The sequence below is a fragment of the Staurois parvus genome, unplaced genomic scaffold (assembly GCF_062004578.1).
Source record: "Staurois parvus isolate SC_StPar_1 unplaced genomic scaffold, SC_StPar_1.0 ptg000147l, whole genome shotgun sequence".
Taxonomy (NCBI): domain Eukaryota; kingdom Metazoa; phylum Chordata; class Amphibia; order Anura; family Ranidae; genus Staurois; species Staurois parvus.
The window spans coordinates 26,482,770-26,510,346 of record NW_028317943.1 but is presented as its reverse complement, the minus strand read 5'-3'; the positions used below and the strand labels follow the sequence as shown (position 1 = coordinate 26,510,346).

At 39.6% G+C, this 27,577-nt stretch overlaps 1 protein-coding gene across 1 annotated transcript; it reads right to left on the bottom strand.

Moving 5' to 3' along the window:
* Window positions 1-290: 290 nt before the first annotated feature.
* On the bottom strand, window positions 291-27,366 carry IRAK3 (interleukin 1 receptor associated kinase 3). The gene is made up of 10 exons (XM_089674166.1): window positions 27,052-27,366; window positions 26,355-26,531; window positions 21,537-21,688; window positions 17,103-17,170; window positions 14,216-14,330; window positions 13,903-14,021; window positions 9,308-9,506; window positions 7,851-7,916; window positions 6,483-6,647; window positions 291-6,389 (listed from the first exon to the last, which is right to left on the bottom strand). The coding sequence occupies exons 1-10, from the start codon at window positions 27,167-27,169 to the stop codon at window positions 5,979-5,981; spliced, it is 1,590 nt and encodes a 529-aa protein (XP_089530292.1). The 5' UTR covers window positions 27,170-27,366; the 3' UTR covers window positions 291-5,978.
* Between the last annotated feature and the right edge of the window lie 211 nt (window positions 27,367-27,577).

Here is a 27,577-nt window from a genome sequence, read left to right as displayed (position 1 = left end):
CAGAGTTTAATCCAGCACTGGGGTGCAGGGATTTATCTCAGCTTGAAGAGACATTATAAAATCAATATTAGTAAGTGATCTATTTTGTCTATGATGATGCCAGCATTATGTGTATGTTCATGTCATAAAAGGTAATAAGATATTCATAATAATATATGCAATAACACAAAGAAAAATGTAATAGGGAAGGAATTTGGGGGTCAAATCAAAGGGTTCATTTACTGAAGAAGTAGGGAAAAGGACAAACCAGGTATTTCACTCCCCTAGCTTTAGTAGAAACATGCCATATACAATATTTAACTGTTTTTATTTTCTTATTGGTCCAGGATACACAGAATTTATGCATTCTGACTTTTGTGTTGTATTAAAGATGCAGAAAAATAGTCAGACAATTATTGCTGCTAGCAAAGCCTATTACCCAGAAGATAGACACATTTCAGTTTTATAGTCTGCACTAATAAAGTCATCAAACTGAGACTATACAGCTCATTTTTATTGAAATGATACTTTGCTTCACAATTCCTGGCAAAACTCTATCATGCTAGTTATTCTAACAATCAGATGGACAAATAAACTGAATATCGGCAACATAATTATATATGAGTTCTGCAACTGTTACCATTACAACAATCCTCCTCTACATAAAGCCTGTTGGCTGGGCTGATGAATTCATTCAGTTGCCAGAAAGCCCTTAAAATATTGAACATGATACAGAATATTTAATTTCCAAGCATCTGTTCACATTCTGCTTCTCTAGCAGGACTAAAGCGCCCTCTAATGGAGTTTAGCTGTCATTTGTCACTTCATATGATGAAATTGTAATATAGTCAATAAAAACATTTTCCATGTTCCACATCCTCCAGTTGATTGTTTCTATTCATTACATACATTTACTAAATTCATCAGTGAATTCTAATGATCTTTTCAATTATCTTTGCATCTTTGTAAAAAGATTTGGATACATTTCTGTTTTTGTTTATTTAAAAGGCAGAATTTTTACTACATAGGGCTTTGCTATATAGCAATAGGTCAAAAGCAATAATAAAACAATATTAGGCTGAAACTACTGCCCTGACTACATAGTAGAGAAACAAGATTTACAGTCATCTTGTGGTTAGGAAGCAGATTTTTTCATGCAATATGGTCCTGCCGTAACAAACAATAATTTTGTACAGAAGTTAATTATTTCATTGAAACTGCATTGGGCCTACCTAACCTCCAATGCCCAAAAGCAGGATGATAGAGGATTGCCAAATTCCTTCACATGCTAAAATATTCCTGAACGCATTATATTTCTATACCCCAAAAAAACTATTCTACATACCTGAAAATGGTCCTCTCCCCTTTGCTAACTGAATGAAAAAACTGACCAACGCCCTCCTCTGTATAAAATTACATACTCTAACAGGGGCATTCTGCTGAGGTTTGATCAAATCTGGGGTCCATTGTCTCATTCACCATATAAAACATCATCCGCAGATAGAGGAGATAGGTGATAATATCATTATTATATATCCAATTTTATATGTTACAAGTATTACTAGGTGTACCTTTCCCAACTACAACGGATTTTGACACTGTTTAGTATTTTTTTTTAATTAATAACTCAGTGCTATATAGGTTTTTTTTTATATGGTTTATTGTAAGATATGTTGTTGCTTTCATCAGATTGTCACAATGTATGTGTTATTTGACTGCATCCAAATACAATAAAAAGCATTTAAAAAAAAAAAAAGTTTACAGTCACCTATCCATGGATGACAGTTTGGTGACATCTGTGTATATTCAGTGTTTAACTGAATTAAACAAATTGGAGCTTTCCTGGTCCATGTTGAATCTATGGACAGCTGGATGTAAACAAATTTGCATCCATGTACATTAGACTACCTCCAATCCATGATGATGAGGTTCAGAAAAAAGGAATAGGATGCAGACGTTTTATTTTTTGGACTTGGACAGAGCATATATAAACTAAAGCACATCTGTTTACATGTGATGCTCCCAAACTCATATGGAGTTTCCAATCAGGTCCACCTGAAAAGACCTGATGATACCGCCTGTGCAAAAGGAGCCTAATAGCTTTGAAATGTGGCATTTTTCCAATTTTGTTTCTCTGTACTAGCACATCAGCCTTATACATTGTGCTAGCTCAGTATCTCTGAAACCAACCAAAACATCCATCGCTTTAGAAATGATATAGGTGCTTGCTACTGTATAAAGCTTCTAGGAACAGCATATTATAACACCGAGCTCTTACTAATGGGAACTGTCATCATCGTTTATTTTTACAAAAGACCCCTGACTGAGTTACTTAATATGAGATAAAGTACTGATCAGGAGTATAATAACTCAACATTTGAAGACCTATAACGAAATACTTCATTTGTAAGCTTGACACATTAATGAAATAGTTATAAATAGCTACCAGATAGCTAAATAATATTTTATGAGGAAGCAAATATTTAAAGGCATAAAGATGGCATTTAACATTGTGATTTGGAAAATCCTATCCCTAATTATGTGTTAGAGCCTATGTCAACAGGCCTTGTTGATGGACAAACAGCTTGTTTTCTGGTGCATTCCACTTGCATTTGAGATCATAAAAAGGAAAAGAGAGTGCACTGGATAGTGCAGATATAGCCACTTTAATAAATAAAAAATAATATAATTGTATTCAAAGTGCAATGACTTGATCAGGGCATATTACCAAAGTTTGATATCCACAGGAGCACACAGATATGCCACCATTTGCAAGACAATCTCTCACTGCGTAGTCACAATAAGAGAGTAAGTTAGAAATGGTAATGCTGATGGGGTCACTGGGAGAACCAAAATGGAACAGGATGCAAAAATGTCCCATGCTGGTGTGGAAAGTGGGCCAACATTATGTACTAGATGACTGTTGTCACCATAAAGCACTGACATGTTTAAGGGGCCATGTCCCTTCTTCAGAGAAGATATGTATCCACAAAACTGAATGACTAATTGGAATGACTCACTTCACCTTCCTCCCCCTTAACGCTTTCTCTGTTCAAAAAGTGTCTTAAAGAGTTTCAAATCAGAGGGAGAAAGAGTCTAAAGGAACATTGCATTTGCTGTGAGGTATCTTTAGATAACCAATAATACTATACGTAGATGGCATGTAGGAAATCTGTGCTAGTTCCAAGGTATAACTAAGCACAAAATCCAGATATAAGAATTTAACAAACAATTCCCTACAACAGTGTAGCACACACTACAAATCCAGCTTTTACCTTATGAAACTCAATACATCAATATATAAATGCATCCATGTAACAAAAAGTTATTCAATATATGTGCAAAAGATATAAATGTGATAAAGTCCATGAATGAAAGTCCCAACTCCATGTGAAACCAAAATGGGTATAAAGTGAATATCAATCATTTAGCAATAAGGTGTTTTCTGCACATGCAAAGTGTGTCACCCCACTCTGTACTCTAAAACGCTTACCAGATATGTTTAACCCTCATATTATTGAGTAGTCAAAACAGCTCAATGTTAACAGATAATGCCAACTTAAGCCTCCTTCACACCATCCAATGTAGTACAAATAGCGTTCACCCAGTCCATGGTGACCATCATCTCTTATTGCATCAGACATCCAAATGGCATGTGTATGAAAAAGAAGAGCCTTCCATAGTGTAAAACCTTCTTTTTTAAAAAAAAAAAAAAAGGTGTTTATTTAGTTTGTTTTCATAAACCATTTACAAACATTCCATAGTGAATAGAAGAACCAAAAGCAAATGAAAACACTCGCACATCACCAAACACAACCAAACACACACAAACACACATGCGCCACCTATTCCTCAGACAAGAGGAGAGATAAAAAACCCATAGTCACCACAACAGTAGCGCCAAAAAAAACTCTCAAGTTGTAGAACCCTGCGACAGTGACTGTGATAGTGGAATATCCCCCCAAAAAGAGTCTGATATGTCCAGCCAGGGTTGCCATATTTTTGTAAACTTTTTAAGGCAGGCCTGACCTATGTAGATAATCTTATATTTTGGCAGATCAATATTAACCATACAATAGAATCTCTGTACAGAGGCCAGATTGGCACTTTTCCAATTTAACAAAACAAGTTTTCTAGCTTAAAACAGAAGCATACGTATTAATAATCTAGGCTGGGTTTGAGGTACAAAATCATTCAAATTACCCAAAAGACCAACTTCTGGTGTATAAGGAACCGACAAATGTAGAGTTTTATCGAAAATAGTAAAGAGCTCTTGCCAGTATGAAGCAAGAGCAGAACAGGCCCAAAACATGTGCAGTAGATCTGCACCCCCAAAGCCACAACAAGAACAAGAGGCTGCAGATCCAAAGCTCATACGGGCCAACTTAGCCGGGGTGTAATTAAGATGGTGGATTAACTTGAATTGAGTAAACCTATCAGCAGTGCTAATGAGATCTTGGAAACAAACCTCTGCCACCTCCTCCCAACACTTTTAAAGCAGCTCAGGAAGCACCGCCTTCCACTTACGTTGAGCAATATGAAAAGGGTTAATCCCGGCTGCCTGGAGACGGGAATAAAAGGTAGTGTGACCAGCTAAGCAATATCCGGGTCTGACAGTAACATTTCGAGGGACGATTCCAAAAGCTCAAGGGTCAGAGTCCCAAATTATACCAGTATAGCATGAAGTAGCAGGAAAAATTTATAAAAAAATGTGTTAGTCACCTTATATCGGGTCTTTAGGTCATCAAAAGATATAAAGCAACCATCTATAATGTGTAAAACCTTCTTGAAATTATTTATTAAAATCAATATATGCTCTTAAAAAATCTAAAGGGAGATACATCCCTGTACAATCAAAAAGCTTGAAATACTCCCACATCAAAGATGGCCTCGAACGTGTACGCATTCGTGGTGATGTACACCCAAACTCCGCTCAACACGGTTCATCATAAGTGACCTCATCAAGGGTCCAATGTATGAATCAGAATTTGACTTCAAAGTCAGGTGAGACACAGGAGGCATTTAAAAGATGTCCTGTTTTATCTAAGTGATGTTGGGTATCTTGGACCTCCATTATTGCCTGTCTGAGCATCTCCAGGACATCTATCTATTTACAATTAATCATTTTTATTTGGGCAGTAGTTGAATGGGGAGCCCAGTAATTATTTTTGCACAGGGGCCCTTTGGTCAGTACATCCACCATTGTTATTCTCTACACACTTTGGGGGAGATTTACTAAAACTGGAGCACTCAGAATCTGGTGCAGCTGTGAATGGTAGCCAATCAGCTTCTAAAGTCAGCTTGTTCAGTTAAGCTTTGGCAATAAAATCTGGAAGCGGATTGGTTTCTATGCAGAGTTGCACCAAATTTTAAAGCTCTGCTTTAAGCATAAAATGTGCTTGTAAACTAAATTTGTTTTAAAAATAACAATAAATAACAAAGGAATTTTCAAATAATTTATGCACAACACAATGTTGTTGATGAAATTTCAGATAAAAGACCAGTGTCTGCTGGCATGTGGTATTTGCTCTGCAAATAACCTGAAGAAACACATATTACCACTCTTCTGGTAAAAACTCAAACCCGATTCCCAGCTAAACTCTCAAACTACCCGGAGTCTATCCTTCTGTACCAAAACCTCAATCTCCCTTTTTCTTCTGCTCCGAAACAGCATATTCACAACATTCTTATCTCACAACACACATCTTATCTCAATGGGAAGCCATTGGACAGAACATAGAGATGGTTTCACAAAAAAACTGTATCCCATGCAGTACAGCTGTACCTTCTACAGAATAAATAATTCTATTGAAATAAATAAATGAAATCACAGAAAGAAGCTAGCAAGTAAATTGAAATTCTCCATAGTAAAGTTAAATAGTTCACATTTCTCTGTTACCATTAACATACTTTGACATCTGTATTACAGATAACACATCATACTACAGTATTGTATTGTTAACTTTGTTTCTAATCAAATATTACTCAACTTCCATTTTTTACTGGTCCTGGCTGAAACCATTTGCAACACACTCTTCACAGAAGGTTCTGCTGTATGACTCAAATGAGCAGCTGCACTCCACTGGCCTGCTTGTATAAGCTATACCTGGTGTGTGCAAGAAATAATCTTCATGTAATAGAGCTTTGTTTTGCATTGACAAAATCACTTTTTCTGCAGCTCTATCCTTCCTGGTATTGCCTAAAGTTGACACCTCTGATTGACCACATTCTGTTTCCTTATTCCTTTCATATATAATATTAGGAATGTCCATGGTTTCATCTGTCTCCACAGGAATCTTGAACTGGCTCCTACGCAAAGGCCATATGGAAGGCGGAATGGACATCAGTGACTTTGGGTGGTCTTCGGTTAGCTTTTCAGAAGTTGTACAGTTTTCTATTCTTTTAAAAACCTAAATAAACATTAACAAATTAATATTCATGTTTCAAAAAGAATTCTAAGAAATATTAACTATCAGTTCATAATAGGGGGACAGACGCCTCACCTTATTCATTGTGGGCCTCTGTCTGGCACGAACTTCTGTAGTATCAATGGATACACCCAGAAGATTTTTCATTGCATAAGAAGGCCACTTGCTTGTTTTCAAATCCATAAAATGGACTAGATATTCAATTCCACTTTTTTCCATTTGCTCCCAAAAAATTTCCCTCTGTTAAATGAAAAAAAAAACAAGTTTATTTAAAGAGAGGTGCCCAGGAAAACACAATTATAAGAGTACTGGATGTACCCAAAATAAATGTTTTATGTCTAGGTACAGATAATGCTGCATAATATTCTCTTTCTACCAAACATCTCTGATGTTCTGCTTCACTATGTAAGAATGAAGAGTTTTAAAGAATGCAAGAACAACATGAAAGGATAGAAAGAAAATTGTAAAACAGTCTTTGTTAGGCTAGAAAACAAGCTATTTTAATCTCTTACTAATGAAAGATTCAACCATTTGCTTGCAGTCACTGAATTAAAGCTGAAATCCAAATATAAAATAAGCAAACAATACACCTCTGTAATCATTCATACACCAGTAAAATTATATTTAAATCTGAATCTGTAGTACTAGGATCTAGGATCAAATTAATTGTGCTTCAATGCTTATGTGCTAAAAGGAACATGCTGCTAGGAGGTCAGAGCAGAGCAACAGAGATGAGCTCATCAGTTCGCTTCTTCTCCTTTGACTGTCCAGTCAGGTTGGGAGAGAAGCCTGAAAGAATTAATTAAATGCAGCAGACAAAAATCAGGTCTTCTTCCTTGTCAGACAGGACTGTGCTGTGTGGCAGAACTGTGTAAATCTCAGACCTGGGTGGACAGTAATACAAATTCTTAGCAAAGGCAAAACAGAACCTGTATACTGTATGTACAGTATTTTAGCTTTTTCCCTAAAGTTCAACTTGAAAGGGAAACTATGTTTTACATACGTTTCTATGTTTTAAATGTTTTTAGACACAAATGTATTTAGCTTAATGTACATATCTAAAAGCACATACTAATTACACATAGAATTCATTTTATTTAATTTTATATTATATGTACAGATACAGAACAGTGTGACAATATAGCTTTTTAGTCAAAGGGATATCGCTGTAAAAGTGGCTTAAGAGGCACAAAATAAAACCATGTTCCATATTTTTCATACTAATAAACTGTGACATACATCCATTTTCCTACCCACTTTCATTTCTGTTAGTTTATTGATGGAATATTTTTTTTCCAAGCTTTTCCCAGGTTGTTGCCGGCCAGTGGTATGAAAAGCTTAATTACACATGATTATGCAACTGTAATGTATGTACCTGTTTATATATGTTATTTACTAATGCACATTTTATATGTTTTGCTTTTGTTTTAATGAAATACTTACAAGAAAAGTAGTCTTGGATCCATTTTCAACCACAGCTTGACACCCACTTAAAACTTCCATTATGATCTAATAGGAGGGACAAAAAAATCATACATAAAAAAGCAATGCAATGGCAATTAAAGAGGCTGTACACTTCGGGCCTCATTCACACTTTGCGATTTGGAATCAAGAGCAGATTCACAGCGAATCCAAATTGCATGGCAATTGATGCCAAGTGTGTGACTCACGTTTGGGTGGAATTATCCTTCAATGGCCCCCTAAATGCAATGCGATTCTGCCACAACTGGCACACAACAAGATCGCAAGGCAATCACGGCAAACTGCTCCTTTAAAAATCACAGGAAGAGAGTCACCTGAAATGGAGTAGGACAGGCGTTACATGCGACCACCCATAAAGGACAGCGGGCTGTGTCTGTGGCTGAGCAGACACGGACCAGCTAGCTGCTTGCTCAGTGGACAGATCAGCGTTCACATTCCCTGTTGAGCAAGCAGACTCCACTAGGTGTGAAAGGGCCCTATAATTCAGTCATGTGACTCAAACAATTAGCAGGTGTTGCAGACTTCATGGGATTGGATTGTGTCATTAGAACAGTATGGTTTCACAAAGTTTTACACCTGTCATCATGTTCTTGGACAATCAGCAACTGATACATTTTATGACATCTTAGTAATTACCTTATAGTGTAAGTTTACCTTTCAGAAAAAATGTAAAGGTGAACTAACAACATCCCTATTTCCCCAATCCATGCTGCACTTACTTTCATAGATGATTAGCTGTCACCGGTCATGCAGCGGTCCAGGGAATAAAAAATCCCCTCTTCTTCCCCTTCTCTCTGTAAGGCTTCTGGGCTAAATCAGAATAATTCTTATTGGTCAAAGTGGTCACATGCCAGCACTGACCGGTCAGGATCTCTTTGATATGTTTGGAAGAGATATAGAAAGAAGGGGAAGACGATCAAGTATATCAAAGCCCCAGACTGCTACCTTGGCTGCGTAAGCACTGACAGCTAATCACCCATGAAGTTGCGGTGGGATCGGGGGGGGGGTGTAGGGTGTTAGTTCACCGTTCTTTTCTTTAAAGGTGAACTAACCATTTAATGTAATTGACTTACAGACTAGTGATAGCTGAGTTGACCATGGATGATGAGACGGGATATAAGATTTTCCTGAGTACAGAAATTCCACATGTCAGAACTTATGCTATCAGCTAAATACTGCTGCATTTTTTATAACCACAGGTGTGTTTTAGAAATTCACCCTACACCGAATGCTGAAAATCCTTCTTACAAACATATTTCTTGGCAAACAGTATTTAGTTTACCCATTCTTTCTGAAAATTATACTTTAGCATTAACTGCAAGATTCATCTTCATAAAACTTTATGTAAAGTGTAAACCTCTCTAATGAAATTCCTGGTTCAGAATCAAAGTTTTAAAGGTGATTCTTCACATACTCACAATTCCATAGCTATACACATCAGTTTTCACTGACAGATCTCCCCTCCTAATGTACTCCTCTGGCAAATATCCCAGGAACTTCAGAGTGGCATGATCCATCTTGATAGTTTTAATGTGATTTATCAGGTAAGACCTCAAATGGACCATGGCAAAGTCAGAGAGCTTTGGCTGAAAATGCTGATCAAGCAATATATTTTTGCTGGATGAGAAAAAGGAAAAAGATGAACAACAGTTAGAAGATGTGTATATGGTGTATGTTTACAATAGTGTTAGTTTAATGGTAATTTGTAATGTAGCACTAAAATAAGGCAAGTAGAAGTGTTTATTACTCTAGGGCAGTGGTTCTCAACCTGTGGGTCGTGACCCCTTCACACAGGGGTCGCCTAAGACCATCGGAAAACACATATTTCCGATGTGTAAAGAGCAGCTGCTGTGTAGAAAGCAGCTGCTGTGTAGAAAGCAGCCGCTCTGTAGAAAACAGCTACTGTGTTAAAAGCAGCAGTATTGGAGGTAAAACGACACTCATGAATTATAATTACTGGGTAAATAATTTTATGGTTGGGGGGTCACCACAACATGAGGAACTGTATAAAAGGGTCGCGACATTAGGAAGGTTAAGAACCACTGCTCTAGGGTCTGGAAAGCAAGTCACAATCTGGTGAGAACTGGTGGGTAAGGGGGACAGGAGGGCAAATGCCACCTAAGCCAATACTAAAAAGAGTGGACATACCGTACTTCACCATTCAGACATCATTCAGTGCAGGACATAGCTGCCTGCACCTGAACCCCACCCTGTTCAGACCTGCAATGTTATTACATAGCAGTAAAGTAAAGATTTCTATCATCATCTTACTTTGCGGCTCTGAGTTGTTATATGAATGATGATGCTGGAATATGTGAAGCTGTCACAAAAAAACATGTCCATCTTTCACTATATCCACCGATTAGTGCAGCACCATGCCACATTTTGCATGGCAAACTTTCTTTAGCGCACAGATGTGTTGCTTTTGATATATATACACACACACACAAATATATTGCCAAAAGTATTGGGACACCCCTCCAAATCATTGGATTCAGGTGTTCCAATCGCCTCCATGGCCACAGGTGTATAAAATCAAGCACCTAGGCATGCAGACTGCTTCTACAAACATTTGTGAAAGAATGTTTCACTCTCAGGAGCTCAGTGAATTCAAGTGTGGTACCGTGATAGGTTGCCACCTGTGCCATAAGTCCATTTGTGAAATTTCCTTGCTACTAAATATTCCACAGTCAACTGCTAGTGGTAGTATAACAAAGTGGAAGCAACTGGGAACAACAGAAACTCAGCCACGAAGTATCAGGCCACATAAAATAATAGAGCGGGGTCAGCACATGCTGAAGCGCATAGTGCACAGAAGTCACCAACTGTCTACAGAGTCAATAGCTAAAGACCTCCAAACTTCATGTGGCCTTCAGATTATCACAACAACAGTGCGTAGAGAGCTTAATGGAATAGGTTTCCATGCCAAGCAGCTACATCCAAGCCTTACATCACCAAGTTCAATGCAAAACGTTAGATGCAGTGGTGTAAAGCATGCCGCCACTGGACTCTAGAGCAGTGGAGACGTGTTCTCTGGAGTGATGAATCACGCTGGCAATCCGATGGACGTGTCTGGGTTTGGCAGTTGCCAGGAGAACGATACTTACCTGACTGCATTGTGCCAAGTGTAAAGTTTGGTGGAAGGGGGATTATGGTGTGAGGTTGTTTTTCAGGGCTTGGGCTTGGCCCCTTAGTTCCAGTGAAAGGAACTCTTAGGGCATCAGCATACCAAGACATTTTGGACAATTTCATACTCCCAACTTTGTGGGAACAGTTTGGGGATGGCCCCTTTCTGTTCCAACATGACTGCACACCAGTGCACAAAGCAAGGTCCATAAAGACATGCATCAGCAAGTTTGGGGTGGAGGAACTTGACTGGCCTGCACAGAGTCCTGACCTCAACTTGATAGAACACCTTTGGGATGAATTAGAGCAGAGACTGCAAGCCAGGCCTTCTCGTCCGACATCAGTGACTGACCTCACAAATGTGCTTCTGGAAGAATGGTCAAACATTCCCATAGACTCACTCCTAAACCTTGTGGACAGCCTTCCCAGAAGAGTTGAAGCTGTTATAGCTGCAAAGGGTGGGCCAACTCAGTTTTGAACCCTACGGACTAAGACTGGGATGCCATTAAAGTTCATTGCGCGTAAATGCAGGCGTCCCAATACTTTTGTGTGTATATACAGTATATATGTATATATATATATATATATATATATATATATATATATATATATATACATACATATATATATATATATATATACATACATATATATACACATATATATACATACACACACACACACTGTATATAGGTTTTTCATTTTTTGCAGACTTGCTGTGCATAAAAGATGTGTTTGTTCTAGAAATAACATCAGGTTTCAAACAAATGCCACTGGAAACGTTTGCACAAGCTGTCCTCTAATACAATGGTAACATAGACCCTATTGTTGTATGTTGGATTAAAAGAGAAGTAGGGGTTTCTTTTTTTTCCCCAGATATACAGTACTTAGGCTGCTTTCATACTGAGCAGGGGCGAACTGACAACTCGTGGGGCCCCCGGGCAATAGGGGATCATGGGGCCCCTGTGTCCTTGCCCAAACTCAAAAAAGCCTATGAAAAAGGTACCAGGGGCATCTCATGGGGCCCCCTACTGACTCCGGGCTCTCAGGCAGTGCCCGAGTTTCCAAATGGTCAGTCCGCCCCTGATACTGAGGAATTTTTTACGCTTTTTGCGCTAAAAAAAGCACCTGAAAAGCTCAAGAAAACTGCTTCCCTATGTATGTGAATGTAAATCTATGTATGTTTTCTCACTCAGGTGTTGCACTTGTGGTGCAGTGTAAAAACTCCCACTTGCAGCATCTTTGGGGCATGTTTAGTGAGTTAAAAAAAAATGCCCCAGAAATGCCTCTTACCATTGAAATAAATGGAAAACACCTCAAAAATGTCTGAAAAGTGCCTCAAAAATGCCTCTGCAAAGCATTTTTGGAGCAGTTTTTAAGTCACGTGTCCTTTAAAAATGCCCAGAAAGCGTGGCAAAAGCGCGGTAAAAGTGTTTTTGCTTTTTTGTGGTGGATCAGTGTGAAAGTCCATCGGTCTGATACTGCATCTGTCCCCTGCCAGTTCTAAGTGTGAGAACTCAGCGATCACATGACCACTGATCACTGAGTTCTCACAGCCACTCTGAGCAGGGCTCAGCCCGCTGTCAGCTGAAAATGGGTCAAAGAAGTGCAAAACAAACTACACTAAGAAGTAATTAAGAAGTAATTAGCCAGAACTGCCAAAGGATTTAGAAAGTTGTTCAACTCATTTTATTTTTCGAGTACCTTTGCTAGAAACAAAGCCTGGTCTTAGACTTTTGCATGCAGTTTATTGCAGTTGACCAATACAACCTGGTCTAGGACCCACCCCAGTCACTGGACACATAAGTAGCAGCAGTAGATGAGGTCACCCTAGTTTTTGCCTCTGTCACTCAGAATGCTGCTTTGCAAAGAATTGCAGAATAGGCAGATTCAGGCAGTTAGGCATGTTTTACATAAAAACATAATTCAAGAGTTCTATTACATTACATTACATTACATTACATTGAGTTTATATAGCGGCAAAGGGTTTGCTCAGCGCTGTACAATAGAGGGGGGGACAATACATGAAACATTACAGCAACTACGAACAGCACACGAGGGGTAAGAGGGCCCTACTCTTTCGAGCTTACAATCTAGGAGGGAGGGGGTAGTGGTACAGGAGGAAGTGGCTGTGGGGGATGGAGTGGTAGGAGGAATGAAGGAGAGCAGCAGTTAGGTGAGGGTGGGGTAGGCTTCCCTGAAGAGATGGGTTTTCAGGGAGCGCCTGAAGGTGAGGAGGGAAGGTGACAGTCTGATGGATTGGGGTAGTGAGTTCCAGAGGATGGGGGAGGACCTGGAGAAGTCTTGCAGTCGTGCGTGGGAGGAGGAGACCAGGGAGCAAGATAGAAGGAGGTCCTGTGAAGAGCGAAGGGTACGGGTAGGGTGGTACTTGGGAATCAGGTCGGTGAGGTAGTTAGGGGCAGTGTTGTGAATGGCTTTGTAGGTCAGAGTGAGTAGTTTGAATTTGATGCGTTGGGCGATAGGGAGCCAGTGGAGGGAGAGGCAGAGGGGGGTGGCAGAGGTGGAGCGGGTGGTGAGGTGGATGAGTCTAGCCGCTGAGTTGAGGATGGTCTGAAGCGGGGAGAGCCTGCACTGGGGTAGGCCGGTGAGGAGGGAGTTGCAGTAGTCAAGGCGTGAGATAATCAGGGAGTGCACAAGTAGTTTAGCGGTGTCTGGGGTAAGGAAGGAGCGTATTTTGGCGATATTGCGGAGGTGGAGCCTGCATGTGTTTGTCAGTGATTTGACATGAGGTTGGAAGGAGAGGTTAGAGTCCAGAATGACTCCAAGGACTTTGGCTTGCGGGGCGGGATTGATGGTGGTGATGTTAGTAGTGGTTAGTAGTATATCTATTATATAAATAAGTAATTTTTTTTATGGATCTACGTACCTAGTTATGTTTCCACATATCACAGGACCAGGGCTCATTGTGTGTAGGTGAAGAATAGCCTTTGCTATGCCAATTAGAATGTTGTAACGTATTTGCCAGGAAAGAGGTGAAGTCTTATCCTATGGTATGATAAAATAAGTCAATAGGGCAAATTGATTTGCAACCACTGATAGATTCGCTCACAAAATAACAGGATTATCTTCCAGCAACAATAACAGAAAATACGAGATGTTAATATACAAAAGTCAGAAAAATACCACTTTTCTAAAATAATTATGAAAACTTTTGTGAACAGATAATAATTGGAACTTACAGTATAATGCAACCTATGGAAGAGGGATCCGTGTTTCAGATACGGGTACACCAAACATGTTGATTCATCGGCTCTGATATATCCAAGCAAGTCTAATACATTTGGATGCTGGATTCTAACAAAATGAAAAGTGTTTTAAGTTGAAGACAGCAAATTGGCCAGTTATATGTATGCTGGCTTTTCCATGTAGTTCATTCAAACTACTGTAAAATGAGGTTAACACTATGAAGTCTATTTATAAATAATTTGCAGTGAAAATATCTCAGCATTCATGTAAAAGTCACAAATAATTCCCGTAATGTTTGTAATATGTGTAAAATATCAGTTTCTATGTGTTGCCTTTTGAAGGGTGAATGTAACATTTGTTCCTAACAGAAAATGGAACATAGGCCAGAAGAATTAAAGAACAGTCGTACAATAGAGAATACCTAACACTATAGGCTAAGAACATTCAACCAGAAGAGGGAATAACATGAGGAAGCCTCCTGTACTGTAAACTAAGTGGCGTATTTATAAAAAATGGCAGAGCTATTTAACCTGTGAAACTGTATGTATGTTATGTGAATAAGGGCACAAAATAAATATTACTGGGTTATTTTCTCTCCAACTTGAATGAATGTTCATTCGAATGGTTGGTTTTGGGTTAGAGACATTACTATAAGCAGTTGACACCCTGATTATTAAAAATACTGCAAGAAGAGCAAATTGGTTTTGGGTTGGAATCATTACTATATGCAGTCAATGCATGGATTATTATTAAAAGTACTGCAAGAAGAGCTAATTGGAATGTGGCTGATTTTTTTTCCTATTCTCAATGAAGCGTGGAGATGGATTGTGATGGCCGGCACCCAGGTTGTCCATGTATAGGAGAGGCCAGTCTTGAGAGGAGCTTTCGATCTGTGTGTGTCCATCATTCACTCTTAAAGTGGTTTGTAAAGTCTCAAGGTTTTTTACCTTCATGTATTCTTTGCCTGAAAGTAAAAAACCTTCAGTGTGCAGCAGCCCTCTCTAATACTTACCTGAGCTCCATCTCGATCCAGCGATATGCACAGAGCCTTGGCTCTCCAGGGTCTCTCCCTCCTCACTGGCTGAGACAAAACTGGGAGCCATGGGCTCCTGCTACTGTCAATCACAGCCAGTGGACCTATAGGGAAAGAGCAGGGGCCAAGCAGTGTTCTGTGAATGAATGGACAGACAGAGCAGCAGCTCAGGAGTGAGCCTGCTCAGATGCCCCCATAGCAAGTTGCTTACTCTGGGGTCAGTCGACAACAGGGAGGGGCCAGGAGCACTGGCAGGGAGAAGAGGGGGATCAGAGCTGCTCTGTGTAAAATCACTGCACAGAGCAGGTACAGTAAGTACAGGGGTTGGACAAAAAATGGAAACACTACATGATTTGCAGGTGTAAAAGTGATGACATGTTTTGCGTTGAAAGCGGAAGCAATGTAACACTTTTTTGCTTCCGCTGTGTGATGAGACACCTAGCTAACAGGTGGGAATCCTAACTTTTTTCATTCACTACGTGCACTGCTAGTAATATGGAGCCATGTCAAAGCTTACTGAGTTTCAAAGAGGGTGAATTGTTGGTGCCCGCTTAGCTGATGCCTCTGTGGCAAATTTATTTGCGGTGTTGCGAGGTTATAATGGCATATACAGTGTCCGGGAAAACGTCATCTGACAAGCATAAGTGCGGTCGACATGGTCAACTGACCGAAAGAGACAAAAGGACAATGCACAAGAATGTGACCCGAAATAAGAAAACAACTGCTGCAAAGGTGACTGCAGAGCTCAATCTCAGTCTTCACAGGACTGAGAGCAGTACTGCCCATCAAATACCACATACAATGTGTTTTGGCATAGAGGGATGGGCAGAGGAATTACATGATCTGCCTCTAAAACACTTTGCATTCTGGGAAAGAATAGTACCAGTTCTATGAATGAAGGAGGTGGGCGTAAGGGGCAGAAAGGTGGCATAACTCTTTCACACTCACAGTAGCTGATGTTAACCTTCCACCAGGAGGTCAGTGCTCTAGGGAGGGCCCTCCAGCAGCTGGGAGATTTCCATGCAACAGCCAGACGGACATAGGACACACCTCATTAGAGATAAGTAATGTCCCTGTTGCTGCAAAAGATGTGTACAGCTAATGGTACATTACTATGCTTAGTAAGTTGTAGACATTATAAAAAACAGAAGAATAAAGAATGCGGCACACTGGGGATCTGTGGTCTCACGACAGCATTACAGCACTGGAATAATGGTCAAGGACTGGTGGCAACAAGGGATCTGGACTTAGGCATTGCTCGCTTCACAGGGTAAGGGGCAAAAAAAAAAACCTGTCAAGTTAGGTTAAAGGGGGATGGGAGGAAGAGCTGTTAAAGAGAAAGTGTTTTAAGTGATTAGGACTAAATTGTAAAATTAAAGGCTAACTCCACCTTTTGCAACATGTTACAGGTTACACCTGTATTTAGGGTGCAAAATGTAACATATTCCTAAGCAAATCCCCAGCGCCCAGAACAACCACGCCCCCATCTCCCTACCATGACAGCATGGGGATCTTCTTCCCTGCGGCCACTGTTACTTTTGAAATCAGCATGGTTGTGTGCAGCTCCACCCACATAGCTACATTGCTCATTCACAGAGAACTGTGAATGAACTACAAGCCCTGTCTGCCACCAAGGACGACTTTGTAGTTCTCAATGGAATACAAGTGCAGTGATCACCACACTCGTAGTCTACTAACACTTCCTGCAGCTCTCCATCTAAGCCTGTAGCCTTTAACACCTTGTAACATATTTCACCACCGTTTTGTTTTAATAATCTTCTCTATTTATACAAATAAAGTAAGAATGGTATATATGTAGAAAAAAAGATTACTCTACAAATTCTTACCTAGGTAAGCATTGCCATTGCTCCAGGAATAACTTAACTTGCATCTGATTATCTGCTGAAGCATTCTTCTATACAAACAAAAAACAGAAATTTCATTGGTTGCATTATTTGGATAAACACTTTTTGAAAGGCGTTTTACAATGTAAATTGCCTAATCTAATGATAGCAAGTGGAAGATTTAACAACAACATCTATGCGCAGTCCACTTTTCCAAAAAAAAAAAAAATTGTCTCATAGCTAAAATGTTACAAACTATTGCGAGTCACTGTAAAACCAAAACTAACTGGCTATGGCATCTTACTTGGCAGGCCAATACAATAACAAAATAGACAAAAACAGTGAGCGATCAGAGATAATAGCTGCTGGCACTTGAAAGGTGAACCAACCTCAACACTGAATACAAACCAAATAGTGCAGCACTTAATCCTGTAAATGTTAACTCATATGACAGAAAAATTTCAAACAATAAATACTCAAATAGTTAAATATGGAGAATAAATAGGGATAAAAAAAATCAGGATCAAAATAAAAAAAGATTTAAAAAAAAAAGAAAAATCAGGATCAAATAAATACACTAATGTAAGTGAATAAAGTGCTGTTAGTGGTTTTACTGCACAGAAGATTTGTCACGGTTTCTGGTTTCCGCTGGTTTCTACACCTAGTGGACCACGTTAGTATTTGGACTTTATTTAGGATTATTTATGATCTGTTATTATGGTTGCACCAGCACTTTATTCGCTTACATTGGTATATTTATTTTAACCTGATTGTTTATCCATAGGCCAATACAAGTGAGACTAATCAACCACATAGGTTTATCTGTTGGTTTTAGAGAAGAATCATGTTGTTTAAAAAGAGAACATCTCCTAGATTGTAAGCTCGAAAGAGCAGGGCCCTCGAACCCCTCCTGTAGTGTATTGTTACTGTCTTGTCTCATGTTATGTCCCCCTTGCTACTGTACAGCGCTGAGCATACCCTTTGGCGCTATATAAATACTGTATAATAATAATAATAATGACAACCAAAAGTATCATATGAAGCTTTTTGTTATAATTCTACTTACATGATTGACTTCTGAAGCAAGCCTGTGAATATTCTCATTTATCCACTTCATGGTATAACTATTAGTAGTGAATCACATTGAAGTGGACTGGTTTAGTAACATTAAACATTTACCACTCCTTGAAGTTGTTTCCTTAGTTCAAATACATGTTGGGAACATACCCTAGCATTTCTACCCACATAGTCAACTTGGAAATTGTGATCCAACCATCATGATGTCATGAAATGTGTTAGGTTAGAAGCTGATTGTACAATTTGGGAGGTATTAAAGTTTATGAAAACACCATACTTCCCAACTTTCTAAGATAACAAAGAGGGACACCGTTTAATACAAAGTATGTAAGCATAAACATGCCCTGGCCATGCCCTCAGTTACACAGATCAAGAATATTTCATGTGCAAAAAATGATTGGTTAAACTCACAAGTGCTTTTTTTCACCAATACGTTTTAACAAAGTGGCTTGCCAAAATAAGAAAGTTAAATAATTTAGAAGCTGGATAAAAGGTTTAGCATGTTATAACACTTTTGGTAGCTAAATACATTGTTTTATAGCAGTCTATACATCAGATCAAAAAGAGGAACAACTGAGGAGGAACAAGGGACAGAGGGATTTGGTCCCAGAAGAGTCTCCAAATTAGGGAGCTATGAATCACTCTATTCTAATTTATATGCTTTAGAAAATACACCTGTAAGTAGAATTATGTATCAACATGTCTGTCGAGCTACATTTTTTCTACTCACCAGTGCAAATGTATAGTATAAACAGGGCTCAATCAAAACAATTGTTTTCCATGTGCCTATTCACACCATATACAGTGCCTTGAAAAACTATTTATACCCCTTGAAATCAAGAGTTTGGCAAAACTGCAAACCTACCAAGACGTGGTCATCCACCTAAATGGACAGGCCGGGCAAGGCATTAATCAGAGAAGCAGCCAAGAGGCCTGTGCTAACTCTGGAGGAGCTGCAGAGATCCACAGCTCAGGTAGAAGAATCTGTCCACAGGACAACTATTAGTCATGTACTCCACAAATCTGGCGTTTTAATGGAAGAGTGGCAAGAAGAAAGCCATTGTTGAAAGAAAGCCATAAGGAGTCCCATTTGCAGTTTGTGAGAAGCCATATGGGGGACACAGCAAACATGGGGAAGAAGCTGCTCTAGTCAAATGAGACTAAAATTGAACTTTTTGGCCTAAAAGCAAAACGCTGTGTGGCGGAAAACTAACACTACACACCACCCTGAACACACCATCCCCAACGTGAAACATGGTGGTGGCAGCATCATGTTGTGGGGATGCTTTTCTTCAGCTGGGACAAGGAAGACGGTCAGAGTTGATGGGAAGATGGATGAAACCAAATACAGGGCAATCGTGAAGAAAACCTAGAGTCTTACTCTAAGAAAACCTTAGAGTCTGCAAAAGACTTGAGACTGGGGCAGAGCTTCACTTTCCAGCAGGACAACGACCCTAAACATACAGCCAGAGCTACAATGGAATGGTTTAGGTCAAAGCGTATTCATTGCCCAGTCAAAGTCCAGACCTAAATCCAATTGAGAATCTGTGGCAAGACTGGAAAATTGCTGTTCACAGCTACTCTCCATCCAATCTGACAGAGCTTGAGCTTTTGTGCAAAGAAGAGTGAGCAAAAATGTCACTCTCTAGATGTGCAAAGCTGGTAGAGACATCCCCAAAAAGACTTGTAGCTGTAATTGCAGCGAAAGGTGGTTCTACAAAGTATTGACTCAAGGGGGCTGAATACAAAAGCACAACACACTTTTCAGATACTTATTTGTAAAAAAAATGTTGAAAACCATTTATCATTTTCCTTCCACTTCTCAACTATGTGCCCTTTTGTGTTGGTCTATCACATAAAATCCCAATAAAATACATTGAAATTTTTAACATGACAAAATGTGGAAAATTTCAAGGGGTATGAATACCTTTTCAAGGCACTGTATGTGCAGCGGAATGCGAAAAAAAACACAGCTCAATAGACATGGTGTGAGGTATGAAATAGCCCTAATGTTCATACTTGTGTCACTTCTTCAAAGCATGTTTGCATTAACCGTTTGTCTAGAAGCAATAATGAGACTAATAACTGCACAAAATGTCCACCAATAAAATGAGCTTTGAAAAAAATGCTGCTGCGCTTATGAATAAATCAATAATATCAAGTATCCGTAATGTGCAGTACTCCAAGGCTGAATACACCAAGTGCCAAGTTATGGGCACTTCTTTTGTGAGTTGTATTTTTACAGTATGTCCCCACCATTAAAGCTGTAATGGTTTTACACAATGGGATGTCGGTTTTTGTTTTTATCTATATGCTGAATACTGTGGAGGAGAGGAAGAATTTTTGCATTGACATGTGAAGGAACACCGGTTAGTATTAACAACGCTGCATACTGGGATAGTCCCCAAAAGTGCAAACAACCATCCTAGAGATAGGTGGTCATGGGATGACGGTGAGTGCAAGTCCATGTGGGGCACCAGTTTGAGCACAGTGGAGTACCAGTCACCAGTTCACAAGCAAGAATTGAGCACTTTGCACTTTATTCTCACATACTGGGACTGAATTATTAATACCAGTATAATAAATGTTTATTGAATGTCACAAGTTATTTATTGTCACTAAATTTCTATTATTTGCACGGCTTATGCGCGGTCCATATGGTATTTATTAATAAAATGAGCTTACCATTATCGTACCATAAAGCAGACCTAGCTTCAGATATATTTTTATTTCATGCTATATGCAAGCAAGTGATGTGTAGTTACATTAACAAGAATCTATCAAGGGGACCACTGTGCTCTCTTGACATCACCTTTACTTTCCTCCCACATTAAAAATCTGATGCCATCCTTGCTCAGGCGTCAACTAGGGTCATCATCAAATTCTCGGTTTGCAATGCTGGCCTAAGTATGATACAATCAAGTAAATTCTGCTGTCAGCTCAGTAGCCTTTATTTTTTTGGCTGTGTGCATACAAGGTAGTATTGCCTCTTACCCTGTGGCCTGTTAGGGTAAAATGAATGGAATTATCATGCAGCTGAGTTCCCCTGCCACAGCATTTCACTGTGTGCACTGCCAAAAAGGTACAGTAGACAGTCTGAGTAGGATGGGGGCTGAGGAAATCACTCTTTTGATACAGCAGATTCAGATGGCAAAAATTCCCCAGAGTGCTTTTTTCAAGCACATCTTGACTGAATCTCAAGGGTTGCTTCTTAATAAAAAAAAATGATGCTTATTTAAATATTCTCTAGCATATTGCGACATGCAAAGAATGTGTTCACGCAGCTTGTAAAGTTAGCTAGAGCTGCTTTAATTGATTACAAAGTAACGGTAAATGGTAGCTATGTAATTATTTCTTCACCTGTTTGAGCAACTTGACAACACATGACTGTTTCTTAATGTCTGCTTTGTAAACATCAAAAAACTGTCCTTCTCCAATTAAGAAGTCTCTGCTGAAGTTCTTAGTTCCTTCTTTAATCTCCTGCAAGCTGACAGGTGACAGGACATTTATCTCTATGAAAAAGATAAAAACATGAAAGATGTTATCCCACCATGCATTATTTCATTTTACTGAGCTATTAATTTAGTGGTTGGTCATGAAAAGCTTTCAAAGCATTGAACCCTACAAGACAGATGAAACAAAGGACACTCTGAATGTGCAATTATTCAGAAAGTAAATGTTAGTTGCAAAGGCAGAAGCACGATCACACTCATGAAGCTGTATTTGTTAAAGCCCAGCTCCAGGAATTTAAAATAATGTACCTTTGTAGTGGGGCCTTCCCACACTGCAATACTGCAAAGGTTAAAGTGGTTCTAAAGCCTAAACATTTTTACCTTAATGCATTCCCTGCAAGAAGGTGAAAAATGTTCCACTAAAAGTATACCCCCCCCCCAATACTTACCTGAACCCTCACTCTATCCAGCACTGTTCCCAGCTGTTCCGGCTGTCTCCTCTCCTCCCCACTCTCACAAGCTTTGCTGAGGCAGCAGGAACCATTGGCTCACTCTGCTGTCAGTCAAATCCTGTAATGAGGGAATAGGGAGGAGGAGCTGAGCTGCGCTCCCTGTATCTTTGGATGCAGGCAGCGCAGCTTAGGATCAAGTTTGCAGGTGTGCCACCATAGGAAGCAGGAGAAGAGGAGCCAGGAGCCTCGCTGGTAGGAGACCTGAGGAGAGGAGGATCGGGGCCATTCTGTACAATTCCATTGCACAAAGCAGGTAAGTATATCAGGTTTGTTATTTTTAAACAAAAACAGTTTAGACTTTACAATCACAATGCAGACTCTATCACTTACTGTATACTCCACTCCAGCCAGCTCAGGTGCTCTCCTCCTCTGCCTGAAGCTCCAGTCTGCTGGCACAGCCTCTGCATCATAAAATACCATACAGGGCTTTTATGGTTCTTTGAGGTGGCTGAAGTGCATCCAAGCCAAGCCCCTGCTTACAGAGCAGGCTGCAGGGGACTGGTTGAAGCGCTGGAGGGATCCTGCTGAAATGAGGAGTAAGGTAAGTTTTTACTCCCTTTCCGTACACACCTGGACATAACAAGCATCTAACCCTTGCAGTGCAAGGGTCCCCAATGTAAGGGTGAGTTTTTTAAAACATCCTGGGTTGGATTTTAAGGCTAAGAACAAAGTGCAATAACTCATAGCAACCAATTAGACTTAAGTTTAACTTAAACTCCAACTCTGGACACAAGAAAAAAACTACCCTTTAGCTGCTCTAGTTACAGTTTAAGCTGGTACACTGACTTCTGTCCCAGGTTTCCTGTTTCAAGGTGGCTCCTTTCTCTTGCAGCACCCTATGGAACCAACCTTGCTTGCAGGGGCTACAATTGTGTCTCCCTATACTGTGTGCATCAATTGAAATGTACAGCCCAGTAGACTAGGATGGCAAGGCATTCCTCTGCTCCTTCCTACCCTTTTCTTCTCCATGCTAACCTACTAGCTGAAGACAGTACTGTTCATTGTTAACGCTTTCCTCTGAAGACCAGAAATTCAGGCAAGCAGCACTGTGAGAACAGGAACCAGCAGCACTGAGATTTGTACACTGCAAGTGGGGTAAGAAATGTAAGTTTACCAAGGAATGTTTATTTTATTGTGCTCAATGTGTTAAGCTAAAAAAACTAATTGACTTGTACTGTAATGTTAAATAAATTTCACCACTCAAAGTGGTTTCCTCTGTCAAAAGATTGTTTGAACTGAGGAAGCCACTTGTATAAATGTTGAAATGTCAACAACATTACATTGTCAAGCCAAGTTTGATTTTCCCCGTCTACCACTAGCTAAATAGTGAAAGTAAATAGCTAGATAATATATACACATCTCATTAAGGCAAAATTGGCTCTAAAAATGCATTTAATATGTTATGTTTCTGGTTAGTGTGCATTTGAGTTTGGCTTGCAATCAGTTTAAGCGTATAGTGTTCCCAAAGATCCAATTCAAAATCCAAACACCGCAGTTATAGTGGAATTTCACCCAAAAGGGGAAGTTCCTCTTTAACCACTTCCCATCCGGCCCATGTATATAAACGACCGGACGGTAGCAGTGCAGGAGCGGGTCACCGTTCATAAACAACGCCCGCATTTTCAGCCTGTGCACGCTCCCTGGGAGCGTGCGGCACCGTGATCCGGTGTCCGCTGTACACCAATCGCTCTACGGGACCTCTGTGTGAGGTCCCGATCACATGAATACTAGTAAGCAAGATGTCACTTCTGACATTGCTTACTACGTGTAAAATCTGTGAATGATCACAGAGATCACATGGTACAAGGCTATTCACAATAGCCTTGTACCATGTGACAAGCTGTGACCAATAACAGCTCTCACGGTATTTCTCAATGGCTGCAAGAATGCAGTCAGAGAGAAGGAGAAATGATTGCTTTTACAGCCTTTATGGGTGTAAAAGCAATCAGAGTAAAAAAAAAAAATATTCATCACCCCCCACAAGTAGTACAGTGTCACTATAGTGAAACTGTACTGCTAGGGTGACAGTATGTTAAAAAAAAAATAATAATAATCTAAAAAAAATAAAATAAAAATGTTAAAAAATCATTTTGAAAAATTATAATTTTTGGTTATAAACTAATTTGGGTTATTTTTTTTACTAAAAAGATAGCTGAATACATTTTGGCCAAGATTTATGAAGAAAGATTATTTATCTGCTAAATTTGATAAGAAAAACACTTTTTTTCAAAATGTTTGGACTTTTTAATTTACAGTCAGGTCCATAAATATTGGGACATCGACACAATTCTAAAATTTTTGGCTCTATACACCACCACAATGGATTTGAAATGAAACGAACAAGATGTGCTTTAACTGCAGACTGTCAGCTTTAATTTGAGGGTATTTACATCCAAATCAGGTGAATGGTGTAGGAATTACAACAGTTTGCATATGTGCCTCCCACCATCCATTGTGGTGGTGTATAGAGCCAAAAATGTTAGAATTGTGTCGATGTCCCAATATTTATAGACCTGACTGTATATAGCAAAAAAAATTAAAATCCCAGTGGTGAATAAATACCACCAAAATAAAGTTTTATCTGTCTCAAAAAAATGCCAAAAAATTCATATGGGTACAGTGTTGCATGACCACGCAATTGTCATTCAAAGTGTGACAGCGCTGAAAGCTGAAAATTGGCCTGGACAGGAAGGGGGTGAAAGTGTCCAGACTTGAAGTGGTTAAATCCTCCTTCCCCCCTTCTATGCCATATTTGGCATATAATTTTGGAGGGGGGGGGAGCAGGTACATAGTTTTGACATGTATCCACTCCCACTTCCACCCTCCCCCCTCCCTGAAGTCTTCTGGGACACAAGACTTCAGGACCATTCATAAAGACCAGCGTGGCATAAGCATGCACAGGGTGGGCAGCTAACTGTGAAGCCGAAAGCAGCATAGTCGGCTGCCCGCTGTTAGGATGCCGGCGCTAGTGAAAGCTAGTGCAGAACTAGGGTGAGGACGGTGCTGGACTCTTGGACAGGTAAGTGTCATTTTATTAAAAGTCAGTATCTACAGGATTAATAGCTGCTGACTTTTAATTTTCTTCCAGAGTGAACAGTCGCTTTAACATCTGTAAAAAAATGACCCTTGTATTCAAACCTATAGATTGCAAGTGTTTTTTACTAGGCAGCTTATTCTGACTGTTGCAATGTGCCATTAACTTAACCACTTCCCGACCGGCCGTTGTATATAAACGGCTGGACGGTGGCACTGCAGGGTCGGGTGGCCGTCTATAAACGGCCTCCCCGCACCCTGCTTGTGCGCGCTCCCTGGGAGCGCGCAGCACCGCGATCCGGTGCCCGCTGTGTCCTCCGGACACAGTGAAACACCGATCGTCGGACGGGACCTCTGTACGAGGTCCCGATCATGTGATCACTGATTGGCTAATCAGTGATCACATGCAAAGTAGTAAGCAAGATGTCACTTCTGACATCATTGCTTACTATGTGTGAAATCTGTGAATGATCACAGAGGTCACATGGTATAAGGCTATTCACAAAAGCCTTGTACCATGTGACAAGCTGTGACCAATCACAGCTCACTCAGTTCTTCTCAATGAGTGCAAGAATGCACACAGAGAGAAAGAGAAATGATTGCTTTTACATCCTATATGGGTGTAAAAGCAATCAGTGTAAAAAAAAATAAAAATTCTTCATCACCCCTCACAAGTAGTACAGTGTCACCATGGTGACACTGTACTACTAGGGTGACAGTATGTAAAAAAAAAAAAATTAAAATAAAAAATAATAATATAAAAAAATAAAATAAAAATGTAAAAAAAAATGTTTAAAAATTATAATTTTTGCTTATAAACTAATTTGGATTTTTTTTTATTTTTACTAAAAAGATAACGGAATAAATTTTGGCTAAGATTTATGATGAAATATTATTTATTTGCAAAATTTTATAAAAAAAACACTTTTTTTCAAATTTTTTGGACATTTCATTTACATAGCAAAGAAAATACAAATCCCAGTGGTGAATAAATACCACCAAAATAAAGCTTTATCTATCTCAAAAAAATGGTAAAAAATTCATTTGGGTACAGTGTTGCATGACCGCGCAATTGTCATTCAAAGTGTGATAGCGCTAAAAGCTGAAAATTGCCCTGGACAGGAAGGGGGTAAAAGTGTCCGGTCTGGAAGTGGTTAAAAGTCTCTTTAGTATTTCCTTACCTCTGAATAAGGAGATGGCCCTCTGCTGTCCCATTTCTTGTAGAACCAATAACAGGTCACCGACTGTCTTATTTTTATGTGCCCAACTCCAGACAAGCTCCTTTGTTTTACTTTTTCCTTGTTCAGCATACTTCTCAATTCTGCGAAAATCCCTCCAATCGGAAGATAGCCGTTCAGCTGCGGGAAATAAGTTCATTTACTAAAACGTGTATTTACAACTGGAATATGTTTCCTTTCCCATCGATCACTTACTGTATCAGAGACAATGATCACCAGGACAAGCAGAGTGAATCTCATTGTATCATCAAAAACTAAATATACTGTACATATTATTATTATTACAGGTACTTGTATAGCGCCATCAATTTACGCAGCGCTTTACATATATATTGTACATTCACATCAGTCCCTATCCCTCAAGATACTTCAAAGTGGACCTGCACCCAAAATCACTTACCTTCCTGCATCTCCTCTCCCCCAGGCTGGTTGGAAATCACGTGACCAGACCAGAGTGCCCTCAGATTAGGTAAGTATACATGTCTTCCCTTTAAAGAGTAGTTAATATAGGGCTTAAAATGTGGGTGGGAGTAGGTTTAGCCTTAGATAGTATTAGCCCAGACTTCCACTTTAAAGTTGAATCAAAGACAATTAAATAAAACAATTATTCCAAACAAGGTGTTAGCCATGCCACACTTACCCAGCCCTCTCCATCCTAACTCCCCATCACTGCAGTCCATCAGTTCACAGAACTTTTCCATAATAACTGGAGGAACATCAAACAGAGATGTGCTACAACTGGAGCTATAATGTGCCATTGTTCAGATATGAAAGTCATCTCTTCATTAGGCAGACTGACTTCTTACATTCCGTTATCACACACGCTGTAGAAGCACACAGGGAGCAGGAATTTCCCACACAGTGCACACCCAGCAAGCGAACAATTACTTAAACAGGGAAATCCTGTTGTTGCACAAGTACTGAACTCGCAGCTCACCAGGAACAGATGAAACATAAAATATGTTCCTTCCGCCTGGAAAATATACTATTGATTTATTTCCTCAGAGCCAATGTAGAAAAATGAGCGCAGAAGGATTAAAAGTGAAATCTATCAATATAGGTATAAAGCCAGTTACTGGCTACTACTAGATCTACTTTAAGTTCAGCATTTAGTATGCATTCTACAGCATAAACAACATAAAATTGTCATTTGATTCATCAGGGAT

What these genes read in the sequence shown, in the direction of transcription:
- IRAK3 (XM_089674166.1), bottom strand. Translation starts at nt 27,169, where the DNA reads ATGGCACATTATAGCTCCAGTTGTAGCACATCTCTGTTTGATGTTCCT. An exon ending in CAATGGCAATGCTTACCTAG is followed by an intron (nt 14,331 to 17,102) that starts GTAAGAATTTGT and finishes TCATTTTGTTAG; the next exon opens with AATCCAGCATCCAAATGTAT. An exon ending in ATGTGTATAGCTATGGAATT is followed by an intron (nt 7,917 to 9,307) that starts GTGAGTATGTGA and finishes CCCTCCTATTAG; the next exon opens with ATCATAATGGAAGTTTTAAG.